This window comes from Anoplophora glabripennis, unplaced genomic scaffold, assembly GCF_000390285.2.
Source record: "Anoplophora glabripennis isolate ALB-LARVAE unplaced genomic scaffold, Agla_2.0 scaffold225, whole genome shotgun sequence".
NCBI classification, from domain to species: Eukaryota; Metazoa; Arthropoda; class Insecta; order Coleoptera; family Cerambycidae; genus Anoplophora; species Anoplophora glabripennis.
The window spans coordinates 488,964-508,539 of record NW_019416658.1 but is presented as its reverse complement, the minus strand read 5'-3'; the positions used below and the strand labels follow the sequence as shown (position 1 = coordinate 508,539).

The 19,576-nt window shown below is 31.2% G+C and overlaps 1 protein-coding gene across 4 annotated transcripts in view; it reads right to left on the bottom strand.

Annotated features, from left to right (window-relative positions):
• LOC108908035 (scavenger receptor class B member 1) overlaps positions 1 to 19,576 on the bottom strand; it is a 122,752-nt gene that overhangs the window by 54,475 nt on the left and 48,701 nt on the right. The window contains exons 1-2 of one of the 4 annotated variants that reach the window (XM_018711940.2): positions 11,394 to 11,599; positions 10,266 to 10,472 (exon numbers count right to left, since the gene is read on the bottom strand). The exons of 1 other annotated variant lie outside the window; for it this stretch is intronic. In XM_018711940.2, coding sequence (XP_018567456.1) covers positions 10,266 to 10,323 — 58 coding nt within the window. In that variant the 5' untranslated portion in view covers positions 10,324 to 10,472; positions 11,394 to 11,599. 2 more of the 4 variants (XM_018711941.2, XM_018711938.2) reach the window with 2 other exon arrangements.

Sequence of the window (19,576 nt, the reverse complement as noted above, 5' to 3'; positions counted from 1 at the left end):
AAATCACTCAATTTCACTCAATTTACTCAATAAAGTATCAATTTCTGTCCACGCCCGATCGAGTGATGTTTTCACTCATGAGTAGAATTAAAATTTTATGAGTGAAACTATTGGAACAGAAGTGAGTGAATTTTACTCAAATCCGAGTTTCTGCTAATTATCAAGTGAGTGACTTTTGACTCTATTCTGAGTATGTAAACCCAATTAAGAGTCGATTTTTTCTCTAAATACTATTATTGAGTAATTTTTTACTCAGACTTGGTTTATATCGTCTTTAAATTTTAATGGGACGATGGGAACAGACAAAGACAACGCACGAAAACCATAGAATAGGGTGGGGTCACTCAATAATAAGGACATTTATCCCGATTTAGGTACAAGTGTACCAAATACGAGTTTATCTGCAGAATTTATTTAACGAGTACCTATATTTGAGAGAAACTACTCAGTTTTAGTTCAAATATTACCACAAATGAGTAAAATTGTCAAAATGCTCAATATTGAGTGAAAATAGACTCAGTAGTTTCACTCCGTATATTTATTGCTTTCACTCACACCAATTTTTTTACAGAGCAAGTTCCTACTTACTTAAGTACTTAATAGCCCAAGGACGAAACCTCGGCAAAATTCCTTTCAAGCTGAATTTTTGCAGAGGCGTTCTTTGAGGTGTCCCAAACCCAAATTCCCAAATATCACAAAAATCGCAACATGGCTACCCAAGATAATGAAGATCAAAGTTTTTTGCAAATATCTCTCGTTCCATGTATCGGACATCCATAAGGTGTGAAAGTTGTAGAGAATTTAATTATCTACAAGATTGGTCCTTTGCAATTTTTCCCAAAATTTCGCTCTTTTCGAAATATTCAAGGTCAAAGCTTCAAAAACAAAATTTTTCGCTAATGCGTTCTACCTAGTAGGGGTGTGGAAACGAATGCAATTTCAAAAATATTTTTTAGAAACTGTAAATTTACCAGTTTTAATTCTCTACAACTTTTACATAGGACGTCCGATGCATAAGAAACGAGATATTCATGAAAATTTATTTTCTTTGGATCTTTGACCTTGAATATCTCGAAAAGGACGAGGTTTTGTAAAAAATTGCAAGAAACCAATCTTGTAGACAATTAAATTCTTTATAACCTTATGGATGTCTCATGCACAGAACGCGAGATATTTACAAAAAAATTTGACCTTCAACATGTTGTGTTTTGTGATTTTTGCGGATTTGGGAAAGATCGTCTATAGTCCAGGCGGTATCTGTTTTCAAAAGGGTATACTTGGGTAAAACGCATATGATCGGAGATTTTTGCTTTAACGGCTTCTAAACAACATCAGAAATGATAATTTTTCTATGCAAATAAAAAAAACGTGGGCTTAATTGTTATTGCAAAAAAGTATAAAAAGATAACAAAAAAAATTCATTTTTTTCTTGGATTTCTCGTCGACAACTTAGCAACTATTTATTTTAGACAAAAATGGAAGAGGAAAAAAAGTTTTGCAATTAAATTTTGTTGAAGTTAGAGTTAGCTCCAATTCGAAAAAATAATTATTGTTATTGCAAAAATCGGAAAAAATCATTTAAAAAATTGCAAAAATGCTAGTTTATTTCAATTTTTTTCAGACACTTGAATAATTAAATTTCTTAGTGCATAGAATCATCACACCAAATTTCATCCAATTCGGTTTGTTTTTACATAATACCTAATTGTTTAAATTTTTTTTTAAATTAAAAAATTTTCAAAATCAAATTTCTAAAAATCTAAAGCCTTTGAATACTAGAAAATTTCACCACAAAAAGAAGAGCTCTCAAGCTTTAAAATAGTTTTTGAAAAATTCAAATCGGACGATTAGGTGAGCCGTGGTGATTGTTTAAACATTTTCGCAATTTTCACGCTTATAAACAATTGCAATAATTTAATGTTTTTTTAATTTTTTTTTTATTTTAAAATATTTTTTGAACGTACTCGGAAAGACGAGTATTTTAAAAAAAAAATCTGATGATCCGCCCATTATTTTCGGAGTTATAGCCCGTTAAAGTTAACCCTTATTTACAGCAAAACTATAAGGGTATGAGGCTGTTTTTTGAAAATAGGTTTGTCATTCCGAGTACTTTCCAGATATAAATTTTCAAAATTTGCAATCAGGGGAGTCCCATTTAAAATGTCACTCAAAGATATTCAAGACCGCGTGAAATCAATGAGGTATCAGTGGTGCGGGGAGCAAACACACAGCTATTCCGATCTGAATTCTCAACTAAAAAGTCAGGCAGATACTACACAAAATGAAAATGTTATTTCTAAGCAAAATTTCCATGGTCGTTTATTTAATTTACTGAATTTTTTTTTCTTGGAAATTTATCAATATAAATGAATAGTTTAATATTTGTACTTACAGAAACAAAGTACATTTTATTTAACTGTTCATTTTCATTGTATTTTTACGAAGTAGGGAATATTTACAAAATTAGATTTTTTATATCCGCAGAAATTTTTCAGTAGGCAAGTAGTATTCCAGTTCATTAGCTGGAATTTTTTTCCAAAAGTGACACGTCATCTTAAACCGGCCATATTAGATATAATTTATCGAGTTTGTGTATCCAGGTACCGGCAAGCGGCATACTGATTTGCGTTAATCCCAATTTGTCTGTATAAGTTGTAGTATTTTTACTTAAAGTAAATAAATTTCTCTGCAAACTTTTTAACTGTGATATAACGAGCGTTCAAATAAAAACGTGGTCAAGTTGGTTCTGAAAATTTGGACGTAGGGCGTAGCGTATAGCAAATGAACTTAAACGTCATCTGTCAAAGCGCTATATCGCCGCTATCAATTTGAATATTTTCGTTTTAAAAAGCGTTTAAAATGGTGTTTTCTCAAGAACAAAAAGTGTTTATCATAGAGTCCTACTTTAGAAATGGACGCAAGATTGATGGAATATGGAAGTATTCTATTGAGGAATGTTTCATAGAATTTCAAAATCAGCGTTGTTGAGTACAAAATTTTTCAAAGTGCAGTTCAGCGTTGTGTTAATGTTTTTCGTGAAACGGGCAGTGTAACAAGAAAAGAAGTAAGCGGCCGACCTAAAAAGCGGACTGAAGAATTAAAAGAAAATGTCCAACAAATAATGGAAAATGCACCAAGAACTTCTGTACGTGTTTTATCACAAATGGTGGGAGTATCAGTCGGTACCTGCCACACAGTGTTAAAAAAAGATTTGCGTTTGTTCTCCTATCGTTTAACTTGTCAGCAAGAACTTCATGAAGTTGATTTTCCGCGACGGGCTGTATTTTGTGAATGGTTTTTAAACAACTACGGTGAACTTCATAATATCACCTTTTTTTCTGATGAAGCCTGGTTTCATTTAAGTGGTTACGTAAACTCACAGAATATGAGAATGTGGTCTTCTGAAAAACCAGATAACTTTTTTGTCGAGGGCCCTCTACACGCTCAAAAAATTGGAGTTTGGTGTGCTCTCAATCGACGGAGGATTTATGGACCTATTTTTTTTAATGGTACCCTTACTGCGCAAAGGTATAGAGAAGAAATTATCGCTCCTTTTGTTAACCAGCTGGAAGAAAACGAAATTACAAACTTTTACTTTCAACAAGATGGCGCAAAGGCACATACGGCAGGCGAGACGATGAATATGTTGAGGGAAGTTTTCCAAAATCGACTAATAAGTCTCAATGCTGAACATGAATTTTTTTTGTGGCCTTACCTTAAAAACACTATTTTTGAACTGCCTATTCCTGATTTAAACCATCTGCAGGCTCGACTTATAGACAAGATTCGTGAAATTAACAATACCCCGAGCATCTTAGAAAATGTCTTTAATTCTTTGAGGAACAGGTGTGAAAAGTGCTTGGAACAAGGAGGGGGACACTTTCAGCAGCTGCTTTAATTTATTGTTATAACAAGGAGGGGGATTCTTTCCGCAGCTCCTTTTATTGTTTGTTATTGTTATCACGATTATTCTTTAAAATAAAGTTATATAGTCATTAACGTTATTGAAACTAATGAGGTTAAGTTGGTCGCTATAAGCTACTCCCTACGTCCAATGTGTCAGAGCCAACTTCGACCACGTTTTTATTTGAACGCTCGTTAGAAATATAAAACTTAAAAAGAAATTCTGGCAATGACTCCATCACATTCTACACGCTCGTCAAAATGATCAGAAATTTTTTATTTATTAACAATTGTCCATGTCGACTGGCATTCACAACAAGACCTTGACTGCTTAACTTTTTAAAATAACTGCAGCTGTTGGACAAAACTCGTAGATATGACACATGAGAGTGAAATGCTATTATAAGCACGTGGAATTTATCACCCTTTTTTTAATATTGTGTTGAAAACTATTTAATATTAATAAATAAGTGAAGGAACTTGAACTATTGTGATTTTATTTTTTTATTAAAGATGCACCAACTTTTAACCGGAATTTTCAATTTTTTTTACCTACACCTCTTCAGGTGGCTTATGATAAATATTTCACATCTTTTAAATAAGGTGAAAGTCCTGAGAAATCCAATTCATAACGTAAAAAGAAATGCAACGCTACGCTGTCACTTAAAATTTCTCACGCCAGATCGTTGCGCTTTTGTTAACGAATCGGCCACGGCACTCCGCGATCTTCCAAAACTCGGTTGTTTTTTGCCTCGTCTTCTATCCAAGACAGCTTTAATCGTAGATGAATAACTGTTCTTTAATCAACTAACAGTTGGATCCAAAAAAGTTGATAAATCACATTTGCTGCCGGTTATGGCGAACGGAATGGGGCGACTTCGATGCTAGGGCAAGCCAGGACCGCTTACAAGGCTTGCTGCAAATCGCGTCTATTCGACGATATTTTCGTTAATTTATCGCTACAATTTTTTAAGTGGATGACCAACGCGGATGAAAGCGTCGCTGGAGCATCTCATCATCCAAGTTACTCACGTGGATTCCGAGTAAACGACCTCCGTGGCACAGCACAAGGTCAAAAAAACGTCAAAGTCCGCTCACCGTCTTCAAAATAGCATTAGTTAATCATATGTATGTTTCCTGGGTGAGAAATCGAAGCCTTCTACACTGAAAAAACAATTACTTTCTATTAAAGGAATCGGTTGTTTTGAATGCAGTTTGTTTACATTTATGCTAATTACATTGAGATAAACCAGTTACATTCAATACAAGTCATTTGATTTGTTTGAATTAAAAAAATAAACAGTTTGCAACAGATTTGTCTATAATTAACAAATTAGATTTAATATAACCATTTATGATTTTAGAATATTTGTTAGGCGAATTAAAAGAATAAATTTTTAATACAAATTTATATTCGTTTTTATTTAATAAATATTATTTTATATTGGCCTATCTAACGTTACAATTAAACTTTAAAGAAAAATTATTCCAAATATTTAATTTCTTAAATGTGAAGCAGCTGGTTATAAAAGTTAAATTTTTATATAGTTTAAAACTATTATCAGTTCAATAGTAAAATATATTATTTAAAAATTATTCCAATCACGTGACCAAGTTGTGTTCTCCCCTGACAGTCGTATCTTCGCCATCATGGCGACTAAGTGTGCAAGGTGCCTGTAGTGTATTGTGTAGTTCAGTAGGCTAGTATGGACCTCGGTATGGACTACGAGTATATCAAAAGGTAGTGTTTCTTGTTGTTCTTAGATCATATTCATAATATAACATGTGCATATAGTTACAGAGTGCTGTGTGCTGTGTTCCGTTTACTCATCATTAAAATGAATGCAGAAACTGTGGAAGTTACGGTCAAACAAGTAATAATAGTCAAAAAGTCAGTTTTAAATAAGGACATAGTTTTGCTGTTGTAGTTTCATAAATTTATAATAAAACCCAATTTAACAATCCGCCAATTATTTTTAATCATTAAACTGTCAACAACTATGACAAGTAGTTTTGATCGATATATGTATGTATATAATATGTTCGGCAATACAAATCTTAAAATTAATTTTTAGCAAAAATGAAATGTTCTAATAAAAGTATCGTATATACTCGTATGTGCTTCTCTATTTGTAGATCTCAACACTATGTACCATTTCAAAAATTATAAACTTAGTTATATAAGTTATCTAATTATCAGTTTAATTAAATTTGAGAAAGTACATAATTTTGAGACTAATCTAGAAAAAAATACGTCAAATTTTAGCGAAAAAACAATTCACTTTTTATAAACCATTCATTTATTAATATTAAAATCTATTTTCACTGAAAAACTATTAGTTCACATTAAGCTAAGATATATTTCTAATAATTTTATGTCATCTACATCTTAAAATATGTAGATTAATAATAAAGAGGCGAAATGTGATATTACAATAAAAATAAATTAACATTCAAATAAGATTTATTACAAAACTATGAACTTATTATTAGTTACTTTTCACAATATATATGCTAGGCAATATCCAAAACTAGGATTAGTTCATGGCAAACGATATTTATTTAGTCCAAATAAATCCTTTTTTCAGTGTAGGCTTCAACTCGTCACAGGTAAACTATGTGGTATATACAGGGCGATTTAAGAAAAATAACAAAGGAAATTGTTGACTGACGTAAAAATCAGACATTATTTTAAATTATAAAAATTGCAAAGCGGTGTTACACATTTACTTTGTTTACTGCAACGCAATGTTGTTAATCAATTCATAATAACGGTTTCTAGTAGTAGATAAATCGGTTAGGAATTGGCATTTACTTGCATTAAGTAGGTAGCTAAAGTAATACACTTATTTATAAGATAACGGTTGCGCAAATAACAATTTCACTGCGAATTACAATAAACTTGCAATTTTAAATCGGTCACACGGTCTTCACGTAAAATAGCTTTATTTGAGTTCCAAAATTGGTTCTCATTTGCAAATTTGTTGTGTTTATATGACTGGTGTTTAATTTATACATATGCAAAGTTTTTTCCAGGGTACGAATATTTTGAAAATTATCTAGTTTTTTAAAAATGTTCGTGGCCAAGAAAAACTTTCCAAGAAACAATTTAGGCACATGAAGTATTTGCTAAGAAAATTTCACGCCAAAATTATGAGTACGTAATAGTATTTTAACATCAAACCTGACATTTTGAAGTAGAATATTGAAACCAAAATGTAAAGAAACCATGATTTATTATTGCTGTTACGTTGACGTAAATTTTTGTCGAAATTGTTTTATAGTGTCTTAAAATATCGTTTCGGTGAAGATCAATCAGTAATTCGAAGAGATATTCAAAATTAAAATACCTAAAACTATAATCCTTCCGAAGTCAGTTGAACATGTATAAACACGCCTAACAATAAAATTTAATGAGTTTCATAGGCGTCCCTAAAAAAGTTTTCTGCTAAAGGTAAAATAATAAAAATTTGTATATAATGTGTAAAAAATTTCTATTGTATGTCCTCAATTTTCTTTATATAAATTATAAATTTTCCGCTAAATTACGTCTCCCGTCATGTCATCGATATTTTTAAATTTTTGTTTTCACTTCCTCTTTACGCAATGATCTATAACACCTTGTTTAATAACATTATTTCTAATTCTATTTATAAGTAATTTCATTATCTGATTTTTCATTCTCTTCCTTTTTTAATCAACGTGAATATTTAAAATGGGACTCTGACATTGAACATGTAATTCTTTATTTTTAAATTTTAAATCTGTTTCATCAACAATCGGTTCTACTAATTCAATATTGTCCGGCGGTATTTCGTGTTGTTCCGTTTCAAAAGATCTCAAAAATGCCATGTTGTAATAATATTAGTAAACAAAATATCCCTCTTATAGCCTTATACCTTTTGCAATTGTAATATGAATGATTAATAGAAGGTGCCTATAATAAATTAAAATTACCCGAGTCACACCAAATTCCGCATTGCTGCACTGCACTGCTAGGCAATTTGCCTACAACTGAAATTTATGGCCGGTCGCCCAGTCCGGCTGTGTTTGTATAAGTATAAAACAAAGTGTAACGAAACGTTTTATCGAGTTCTGCAGTGAACACATGCCTATATACTTATAATAAATGAGTCTTTGATTACATAGTTCAATTGACTGAACAAATGAAGCCCACTGACCACGCAGAGCGAAAATAGTTCGTTTGAAGGCAATAGGCATTGACACTAAAAGAATTAAAATGACCAATCATTCTGCTGTCTCAAATTTGGCCAAAACAGCAACTTATTAAAATTACAGGGCACAGTAACAGCCAATTAATCTCATGCCTTACTTGACATGAGAAGGACTGTCATGACCAAAATATAACAAAAGACGACAATAAAACAAAAAACAGCGAGATGCAAACTGATAACTCAAACCAACCCACACTTACTAATAATTATCATATGTAATTTTGTATTAATATTACTCTATTTATTGTTCGAATTATTTTATGGGAAAAATTTGTATAAATTAATAAAAACATTACTAGTAGTTGCTAATTTTATTTGTCCACAATAATAAAACGCAACACGTAGGTATTTTTCCGCGTATAACTCAAATAAAATTAGAATCACATACTAGCGCTTAGGCAATAAAAACAAATTACCAATTATTTTAGTTCAAATTATACTTTAAAATTACGAGAATGAGAAAATACACTATTTATATTTGTAATTTGCATTTTATATTGTAAGTAATTTATAAGAAAAATTTCCGGATATTTTTGGTAACGTTTTAAAAAATACTACCATTTGATTTGCTACAAAACAAAGCTGTAAAATTTTCAAATAGATATGTAAGAACTATCACACAGTAATAAGTGAAAAAACAAAGGCTCAGCTTAAATTCATCAAGATATTAACAAGTATCATACCCCTCTTGCTCCGGCACTGGTTAAAAATGTACCTACTTTGAATTTGAATACTTTTCGTCATATAGGGTGTTTTCAGAAGCCGACTTTAATTATAGCTGATAATAATAACTAATAAAAGTTTTACAATAACAGAGATATTTACATTTTAATAATCGCTTTTGTTCTCAGTTTAGGTTTAAGTTTGTTGTAGGTTGGTATTAATTTAGGCGAGTTGATTCATATAGGCTTGTTGTGGAGTTGATTTTATTTCCAGAAATAATTCGTCATCAAAGAGCATTACTAACATCCTGCATACCGACACGCCGAGCATGGTCCTGTGTTCACGAAAACGGAAACAATTTCGAACAATTATTGTAATTTTAAAATTCCCATTGAAAACTACACGTTAGAAAATTGTTACGCGAAACTTAGGCCGACCATGCATCACTCCCCACTTAATCAACTCATCAACTGTTTACAATATAGTAACTAGGTCAAGTTCAGTGTGGTTATTTGCACGACGCAGGCGTAAACGTGTCTTGTTATCGTCAACTTCAATTGATTTACGTTGTTTTATTTCAAAATGCCTTATTGAAATCAAGAATTAGCGGACATTTATGCAGCGGGGAGTGCGAATATATTTAAATGTGATTTTTTGTGAAAAAGGCAACAGCCATGATTGGAGCACCGGTAGAGTGAATACAACGTATAAAGGTCACGGACAAGAAAGACGTGTCTTAAATAGGAAGACATTTTACTCCGTGTCGAGGAGTCTGAATCGCAGTACTTCAAGATATCTAGTGGCTGATGATTTTCGGATATTTATTCAGAGATGCATTGTTTGAGTGAAAAAATACTTGAAATTAATAAATTAACATGATCCCAAATCAAAGTTCAATAAGTTCTATATTTCGACATATTTGCTCCCGGAAAAGGATATTTGCCAAAGTGCATTCGAATAATTATTTAATTAACCGGTTATTCCTCGGTATGTAGGACAAACAATCTACTATCTAATTTAGACTAGACTAATAACCAGTCCTCTCGCAGATTATATGAAATTAACAACATCCTTTCTTTTGCATCTGCAAAACACAAATTTTACGGTATAAATTCGACTGTCGGTTTTTACAAAAACGTTCCAGTTCAGGTCTTTAACACAGATCGATTAGCTGATCTTCAATTGTCTCCGCGCACCTTTTTCCCCTCAGCTGACTGAATATCAAATAAATAAGCGTAAAAAAGATGTAAAAAATGATACAAAGTCCAGATTTTTCGTTTGTACAGTTTTTAAATTAAATTAAACTATTATTTATTTAAAAAAATAGCTCATCTTAAGAATTGAAACACTTCAGAATCAGTTTATAGGCGTATTTATATGATATAGCAGGTTCTGACGCGCAGTGGTCAAGGGGAATCGTATCAGGACGATCAGCGGGACAAAATATACGGAAAAGGTACTTACACCACTTCCTAAGAAAGGCGCTGGACAGTTTGGCGCAAAGCTTCTCTCTTCCTTTCATGCTTATTTGTTAAATGTTTTCTTAGGCTAAAAATTTACACTTTAAACACTATTTCAATTAAAACTAGATCACTAAAAACACTTCATCACAGAACCAGTGCGGTATTAAAAATTTCCGGCGACAGTCGTTGGTGTTTCTCTCGATGTATTCTGAAAAATGAAAGACAAAAGATCTGAGTAAAGTTTCCCTTACGTAGAAGTTTTATCATGCCCTGTATATGTGACAGTATACTTTAGGGGTACCAGCGGCGTAAAAAAATTTGGAGGTCACATAAGTGTGTGAAAGAAATCAAAAGTGGCCTATTTTTCTCATGCATAACACAACAGTAATATTCTATTGTTTCTAACTGTTACAATCTCCGATTTCTTAGTGTTACATAATAAGAAGAAAACAATACGTGAGACAGTATTCCTGAGATTTCGTTTAAAACGGGTTCGCACATAGTTTTGCAATTCGTGGACTTTTGTTTGAAATGTGTAGAAATGCGAAAATTCTCAGATTTAATTTACATTTTATATTTATTCAAATATCTTTGTTTACATCGGTATTAAAATAAACCACAAGATTTAATTATTTTCATTCATAACAATCGGTACCCCTTGTATGCTATCAGGTATTGATATGGTGTTCACCATAGTCATGATCTAGATTTGTTAGTTCTGAATCTGAATCGATTTTTTTTAAATGAACGAAAAACTAACAAACCTTCCAAATAACCAGATCTGAGTTATACAGAGCTATTCCTAAGCGGACAAAGAACGCTAGTTTAGAAACATAATCTATTTAGAATAAAGCTAGGTTGAATTTCTGTAATATATCTTAGAAATTAATAAAAGGAACCCGCCAACTAAATTTCCAGACCTGAATCTTTGAGAATTTATTCCAGATACTTCATGAAACAATCTTAAGATTGTGAGAAACGTTTTGGTAACAAATCTAGACATGCTGTGGCGGCATTTCATGGGCTATGACTTAAATTGATCAATTTTGTCTAGCAAACCACTAATTGACCATAATACGTTCGTATTTCATTCTTACGCAACACAAATAGTAAAAAAAGTAGTACTTACCGTTATCTGTCGCGAAATTGTATTTTGTTTGATATACAGTTGTGCTGGAAGAAGAACCTGCGGATTTTATTAATTTTTTATTACATAAATTCCAAAAAGTGTTAAAACGGTTCTAATTTTTGATACCAAAAACGAGTTTAGTTACTGTTAAAAACTCTTTCTACAGAAAACGACTATTAAATGTTAGGACGCGACTGCTACAACCTGTTCCACTAATTACATAAAAAAAAATTGACCGTTGACACCATTAATATAAGAAGTTAATTTTATACACCACTTCGAAGAAAACTGCACAAATCAGCGGTAATTAAAATAAAAAAAACTTGTTTACGAGCAATTTCGCATATATTAATTTTGAATAATTGCCCAAACACAAAGTTCATGTTCTGATTAAAAAAACAACCATTCCTTACAATATATTACAATGCCTCTACATGTAAAATCGCAAAAACACTTTTTGTCCTTGGATAAGGTTATGGAACGCGTTTACACGTAAAGAGGCCCTAGGCTGCTTCCCTGGGGCACCCCAATTTTACAGTATGCGAAATGTCAATGAAATTAGAGCGTGTGTGTTTTTAAACCTGCGTACTTGATATTTGGTTTTGACAAAGCTACAGTGTGTTACATTTAAGACGGATCCTGTTTTGGTGCAACTATTAAAAGAAACACTGTTGTATTACTGACGTTGTTAGAGAATTGATGGATTATGAACGAATCCGTGTTGAACGGGACACCCTGTACGGGAGAGTGCACCTCAAGTGCATGCGTAAGGCACGTTGCAACAAGGACTTAATTGCAACGGACGCACCATTAGAATTACCTTGAATACACTGCAGAAACGCAGTAATATACGATATTCGAGTTATATTACTGAGTCTATCGCTATTCGAAAGTAGAAACTCATGTTAAGTGATAAATTAAATTTTATTGGAAGATAAGTTTCGCGCAATTCGCAGTTGCTACATTTCTTAAATTAAATAACGAAGGAAGTGTATTAACTTTTGGACATTTAAATTGAATAAAACGTATTTATTTGTAAGAAATATAAGCAATACGCAATTCTCAAGTTTCAGCGCAGAATTTCTAGTTCGGACGACGATTTTTTCGTTTTACATACTTGGATAACTTATTAGGTTAATAGAATGAGAAGTAATGAGTAATATCATTTTTTCCTGTCCACAATGGTGGTTTCGTTGGTATTTGTGACATTCAAGCAGAAAGAGAAAGACGAGAGAAATTTTGTTTCGCGGTAGGACTGATTTTACATTTTCGTTATTCAAAACACAACGCAAATTCGCAAATGCATAAATTTGAGTATTTATTAACAAAAATGTGATTAAAAATCTTGTTCATGTTTTTCTTTTGTAAGTAAAATTATGAGTCTAAAATCTAGTCTAGTTACCTGCTTTTCATAGAAAAAAATGGAAAAAATTTTGAATTTTTTAAATAACTATAGCCGGGTTAAAATATTTATGACTAGGGTTTTGCTTTTAATGGACATGTTTTGTATTTTACAGAGTGATTTTTAAGACTTACAGGTGCTAGAAAATTCATGTATGGTAAAAATATTTGTCCATAACTTTTGTTTCGTTCAAGCAATACATGACAAATACATATTTTTCGAGTGGTGGTGATGTTATTTGGAAGTTTTTTGTCTCTTGTACAATTTTCATGAAATGAGTTTAATTAAGTACAAAAGAATATTAGATGTCTACAGTAATATTAAATTCTAGTAGGCACTGATTTTGTCTTTGTCTGTGCCCAACCATCAAACTTTTCAAAATCAAAAACTTGTATTAACATACTAAAACTGAGATTGTTGTTGTTAAAAGTATTAGAAACAAATACCATCACTCATATAATAAAAGCATAAATGAAATTGTGAAAAATGTAAATTATTTGAAAAATAAGTTTTTTTCCTTAATTGTTGGGTATTTTAGCACCTTTGAAAAAATTTAAAAATTAATTAAATAACCCCTTTCGCCACAAGGATTAGTCAAGGGTTATTTGTGAAAATGGTTTTGATCAACCAAAAAACACACTGAAATAAGCAGACAAATAGAATATACAAAAAACATCACTATATGGAACATTCCATGACAAATCACGGGACCATTTTTAATCTTCCTTATTCATATTTTTATTTCAGCCCCTCAAGATGTTATAAGCATCCGAATATTTTAGGTAAAAAAATTTCTACCTACCTATAACTTGGCAAAAACTAAAGCTGTCATAAGCTTTTTTAAATTTTGTTCGTTTAGAGTTTTATTTTTAGTTTTTTTATTTTGAAACAAAAAAAAAGGTTTTTGAAAAAATCGCCTTTCAATATGCAAATTTATGAGACAGGTTCTAGAGTGGGATCTTTTTTATTCTATTTTTTCAAATTATTTTTATTTTATTTTAATTTTTACAAATAATGTATGCCATTAAACCAAATTATATTGTAGAAGTAAATAGCGATGGCTAATTACTGAAAATGACATATTTTTAAAACTACTTCTACTGATATTGTCATTACTAAACATCTAAATTATTGTTAACTAAATATTCACTTTTTTTTCAATATTAGTAAAAACATTTATACAGGGTATACGGTAAGTGGCCTGTTAAAAGTTTCAGAGGAACCAAAGACAAATGACTGAAATTTTGTTTACGGGGGTTATCAGATATGTTCTCTTCAATGAAAATAATGCCATAAACGTAGCACTTCCGCCTATATATTATTGCATTATCGACAAGATAAATTAAAAATAAGTTAAAAATGTTAAAGCTTCCCTGTATCTAAATCTAGCAGTTTTCGAGATATAGACATTTTATGAAAATTTTGATAGTTGCAAGCATTTCGAAAATTCGTTATATCTTTCTTTATTCTGGGAGTTTTCACTTGCTTTTCGGAATATACAAAGAACATAAGATGCACTATCTTCCACTATCAAAATTACCTGAAGAAGATTATACTGTGTCCCATTTTTCACGTTACATTTTGAAATCTTAAAACCGACAAAACTTTTTAAATTCAAATGCAACTTCCTGTATTTTTCTGCATCATATTATAGAAAATCAAATACTCTTTTCACCGATATAGGAATTGTAGGGATTGCAGTTTAAATTTTCTCAGATATTTGCGGTTTACTTACATTCTCAAGAATATTACGTTAAAATATCATCAAATGTGCCTTGAAAGGCAAATATTGGTATTGTCATTTAGTATTCTACGAGTATCAAGTACTTTCTCGACAAGAAAAATGCAGAATATAATTATCCTAATGAAGATATTTTGAATTTATTTTATATCCATGGATACAGTGAATCAAAATTATTAGCTGTATTTCTGATTTGGTATTTCTGGATACTCTTTCAAGAACCCTTTTCTATGACGAAGCTACATTTACAAGACATGGAATTGACAATTTCCACTACGATAATGTGTGGGCAATCGAAAATTCTCATGCTATTCAAGAAACCCAGTTTCAGAGAAGATTCCCCGTAAACGTTTGGGCTGGAATTATTAGTAATGAAGTTATCAGACCACATTTTTTTCTGGATTACCTTCAGTACAACTCACATAATAAAACTGTAAATCCCTAGATCGGGCTAGGTCCGGAACATTTTCAAAATTGCAAATATGTTTAAAAAATTTTAAAAAATACCTACCTATTTTATCTGAGTTTTTTACTTATATCTTGGAACCTATGCATTTTGGAAGAATATTGAAGAGGAAAAAAGTCTTAGAATTGAATTCTGCACAATATACTGTAAGTTAAAAATGTTTAAATGTATTACCGATGTTGCAAAATAACAATAATTGATTAAAAAAAGGCAAAATAAAGTGTTTTGGATAATTTTTTAAAAATACATTAATTGCTCCGAGGGCATTCTAATTTTGGTAAAACTTTAAGTATAGTAAAATAACGCGCCAAGTTTCATTAAAATCGGTTCTATAGTTTTCGCAAAATAATTTTTTTTTTTAATTTTCAAAAAAATTTTCGAATTTTCAAAATGTTGCACAGCCTCAAATAAAGCATCTAGATACTTGAAAATATTTTCACACAGAAAAGACCGCTCAACTGCTGGTTTTTGAAAAATTGAAATCGGTTAATTAGGACGGTCACAGTAATTTTTTAAGATTTTTTTTTATTTTTAAACAATAATTAGATTACATTTATCAATTTGCAATTAGTTTTTCTCAAAAATTATAATTTTAAAGTACTATTTTTAATTAATTTAACTGTATTTTAGGAAAAAATTTATTTCCAAATAAAAAAAATTTTCATTTAAACAAAAATTATTTAAATAATAGTAATAATTATAACTAAATATATTCATATTCAGAGTGTTGAAATATATACGTAAACAAATTTTTTCACTGAAAAAATGCAATAGCATAGGGTAAAATATACAGTATATTTAATGCATAAATAATAAACTTTGTTTATAACAAAATATGTGTAAGTTAGACATTAGTTGGCATTACGATATTCGATTTCCTTGACTCGCGAGATATCAGATTTAAAAAAAAGATCTAAATTGGTCCATTAGAAGTCGAGATAATGCTATTAATTCGTACCTTCGCATTTTGAACCTCCGAATTCAGTCTCGGAGCGAAAGCCCCCTCCACCACTTTTCGTGTTTTGACTCACTTTTCGCACGTGCGAAAGACAGCTTTTCCGCTGATGTATCTTTGTTGCCGATAACTTATGAATATGAAATTTCTTTCCAGCTTAAAACTCGGAAAAACGAAGTCATTTAATCAAAGATTATTGCTAAATTGTTTATAAATTAACGGTAAATGCCGATAAACTTTGACCGCTTATATCTCGAGAACCAATAAATGGAATTTAACTTTTTTTTAAGAAGCATCTTACAGAGTACTTTAAAATTATAATTTTTGGAAAAAACTAAATTGAAAATCTAATTATTTCAAAATAAAAAAAGAGTGTTAACTCTAAATATTTACTGTGGCGGTCCTAATCAACCGATTTCAATTTTTCAAAAACCATTTGAAAGGTTGAGCGGTCTTTTATATGTGAAAAAAATTTCATGTATCTAGATGTTTTATTTGACACTGTGCAACATTTTGAAAATTCGAAAATTTTTTTCAAAAAATTATTTTGCGAAAACTATAGAACCGATTTTAATGAAATTATTTTTTTACCAAAATTAGAATGCCCTCGGAGCAATTAAAATATTTTTAAAAAAATATCCAAAAAAACTTGATTACTTTGCCTTTTTTTTCATCAATTATTGCTATTTTGCAACATCGGTAATAAATTTAAACATTTTTAACTTAAAGTATATTGCAAAATTCAATTCTAAAATTTTTTACCTCTTCAATATCCTTCCAAAATGCATAGGTTCCAAGATATAAGTAAAAAACTCTTAAAAACTTAAATTTTTTAAACATTTTTGCAATTTTGAAAATGTTCCGGACCTCGCCCAGATTTACGGATCTACACTTTTATTATGTGAGTAGTACTGAAGGTATTCCAGCAAAAATTAGCTTGCCCCCTCTTAGATCCAAGAAGTGAGATATTTCGACAGATCCACCCTGGTCTAATTTTTGCTTGAAATTAGTCATAGAATTGATATACGAAATATTTCGGATACCTCGGAGGCCACCCTGTAGATGAATTAGCTTAAATCAGTCCAAGTATCTATCTATATATATATTTNGAAAAACTGTAATTTATATATATATATATATATATAAATATGCTAAAATTTATTATTATTTTCTATTAAACAGTTTCTTATGTGTACTGCACACTCAGATGCAAACACTTGATTTTGTGATAACAGTTCGTTGCTCCAAAGTCCTACTAGGTACAGAAAATTGTCTTATCTGCCTCACATATTAATCAAAGCATTGTAAATTATGCAGAAATTATAAGAGCACCTTTCCCCGGGGGGCATAAGACCGATATCATGTACAAACTATTAGCTACTTTATAATTATTTAATAAAATTAATTCGTTAATAGATAGGTATAATAAAAATGGAAACATTTGCATTTGTAATTAATCTTGAAAACGGGGATTTTTATCACGCTTATTTGCATTAAGACCCGATTAAAAATTAAACACGGACACGTTCACAAACATTCCGTTAATAACAACTAAAACGTTCTTATTATTACGTACGAATTCTTCCAAAAATTCCTTCAATAACCATTACAGTCTACAGTTTACGTAAACATCCTGGACTTCTCAGAACGCTAACACGAAATTTCCGTGTCCTTTCCTTTAATTGCTCGTTACATAAAGCAATATTCATCTTGGCGTTCGAGAAGGAAACGTTTCCTGGGCGCCCAACGTCCTTGACAGCGCTGTTGCCCGATCACTTAAAGAAATCCGTTATGAAATTAGTTTTTCTGAACGCGTTGGTTCACCAGGAAACTAGAAACTTTCTTGATTCGACTGGTTTGCAACATACGCGAACCGTTTGTTCAAAACTGTAACTGCCTCGGTAACTATCCGATAGAACACAGACGTGAATGTTTTCCGACGCAAATTTATTCGTAAGCAATTTAAACGATTACATCCTGATCATATTTTAAGGTTAATTTAGTTGTAGTTTTCTACGTTTTATTTAAAGTCTCTAGATGTGGGGAAAAATCAGTAACACTGGCAACGTCGCGCTGCCCTCAGACGACTCTAGATTGTTCTCCTTGCAAGTTACCGGACACGATCTAACCACTCATGAAATCTACATGAATATCCTATGTGGTGTTAACCTTATTTCAGACGTTTGTTATGCAGCTTAAACATAGGGATGTTGCCAGATTGTCATATTTCTTTAAAGCCCATTAAGAAACATTCACGTGTGAGCATGTGTTATAAATAAGTGTATTAGAATCCTCGCTTTACCGCAAGTTGCGCGATCTGCGCTGATAATTTCATTAATTACATAAAACTACTTATTTCCTGTCGAACGACGCGATATCTACGGATGTGATCAGCAATTTGCGCATGCCGCATCTGTATTTATTCGTTACTAAAACAAACAGTACAGTTATAAGGCCGCAGGAAAGATCTGGGTCGTTTTCCTGTAGGCTGGCGATGCGTAGTAAATGTTTCGAAAACTTTCCTTGCACGGCGGTATAGTCATTAATATCACAATTAAATTTTTAGAAATTAACTTAATTACTTCGTTAATCAGCACTGAAATTAAAAAAATAAATTTGGCAACAATTAAACAAGGCGACCTAATTATATTTATTATTTTTTTTTATTTTCAAGGTTTAACGAAAATTTAACGTTAGTTGTAAGAAAGGGTACGCAACACCGGCGACGCTTTTTGTAAATATACTTCGTCTCGTGAACCTTGAAAAACTTGATTTTTTATGATAATGAGTTATCTGTTTAACAAATTAGAAACATCATTCTAATTTTTTTCAATAGTTTTCTGCATATCATTTATAGATATTAAATCCATCTATTAAAAAAATATGCCAAAAATAGGTACTTTGATTAACATTTCATGGTCGTTTGCTATCTGTGAAAAAATTCCTGCGCCAAAAGGATTAGTTTAGCTTCTTGCCAATGGTTTTAAATCTAATACTTTCTTGGCTACTTCTGGAGTACCTCAATGATCCAATCTTGGGCCAGTTCTTCCTAGTATATAAATTAACGATCTATCTTTAACACCAAAATATAATCATTTGTTTCTTTCCGATGCTTTATAACTTCTTCAAATGTAAAGGCTGGTCCATTTTCTTTGGGATTTCAGGGTATTTCAGAAACTACTAAAGAAATGATAAATCTGATACCACGTTCTCAAGCTCGATTTTCATGGCAAACTCAATTCTCAAATCAGGAATTTGCTATCTTCATTTGTTTTTGGCGTTTCTCGTTATTGTAGCACTTTTTAATATGTCTGTATCTCAACTGTTAAATAAGGTAGAGTTAAAGAGAAAACTGCTCAAGACTAATTCTTTGGCGTAGAATTGAATGCCGGTATTAGATTTTTAGTAGGTCTTAAGATTCTAATGACCCAAAGTTTTTTGCTTTTCAGCAATATATCACATGCTATAGTTATTTTTACAAACACAGAATATACGGGGTGTTTTATATATAAATTCGATCCTTTCTTACATTTTAATATGGCTGGCTATGTTCTATGTTCTTATTCACCTATATCCTAAAATTTCGTTAATATTATATTATCATGCGAGTATATGTTGT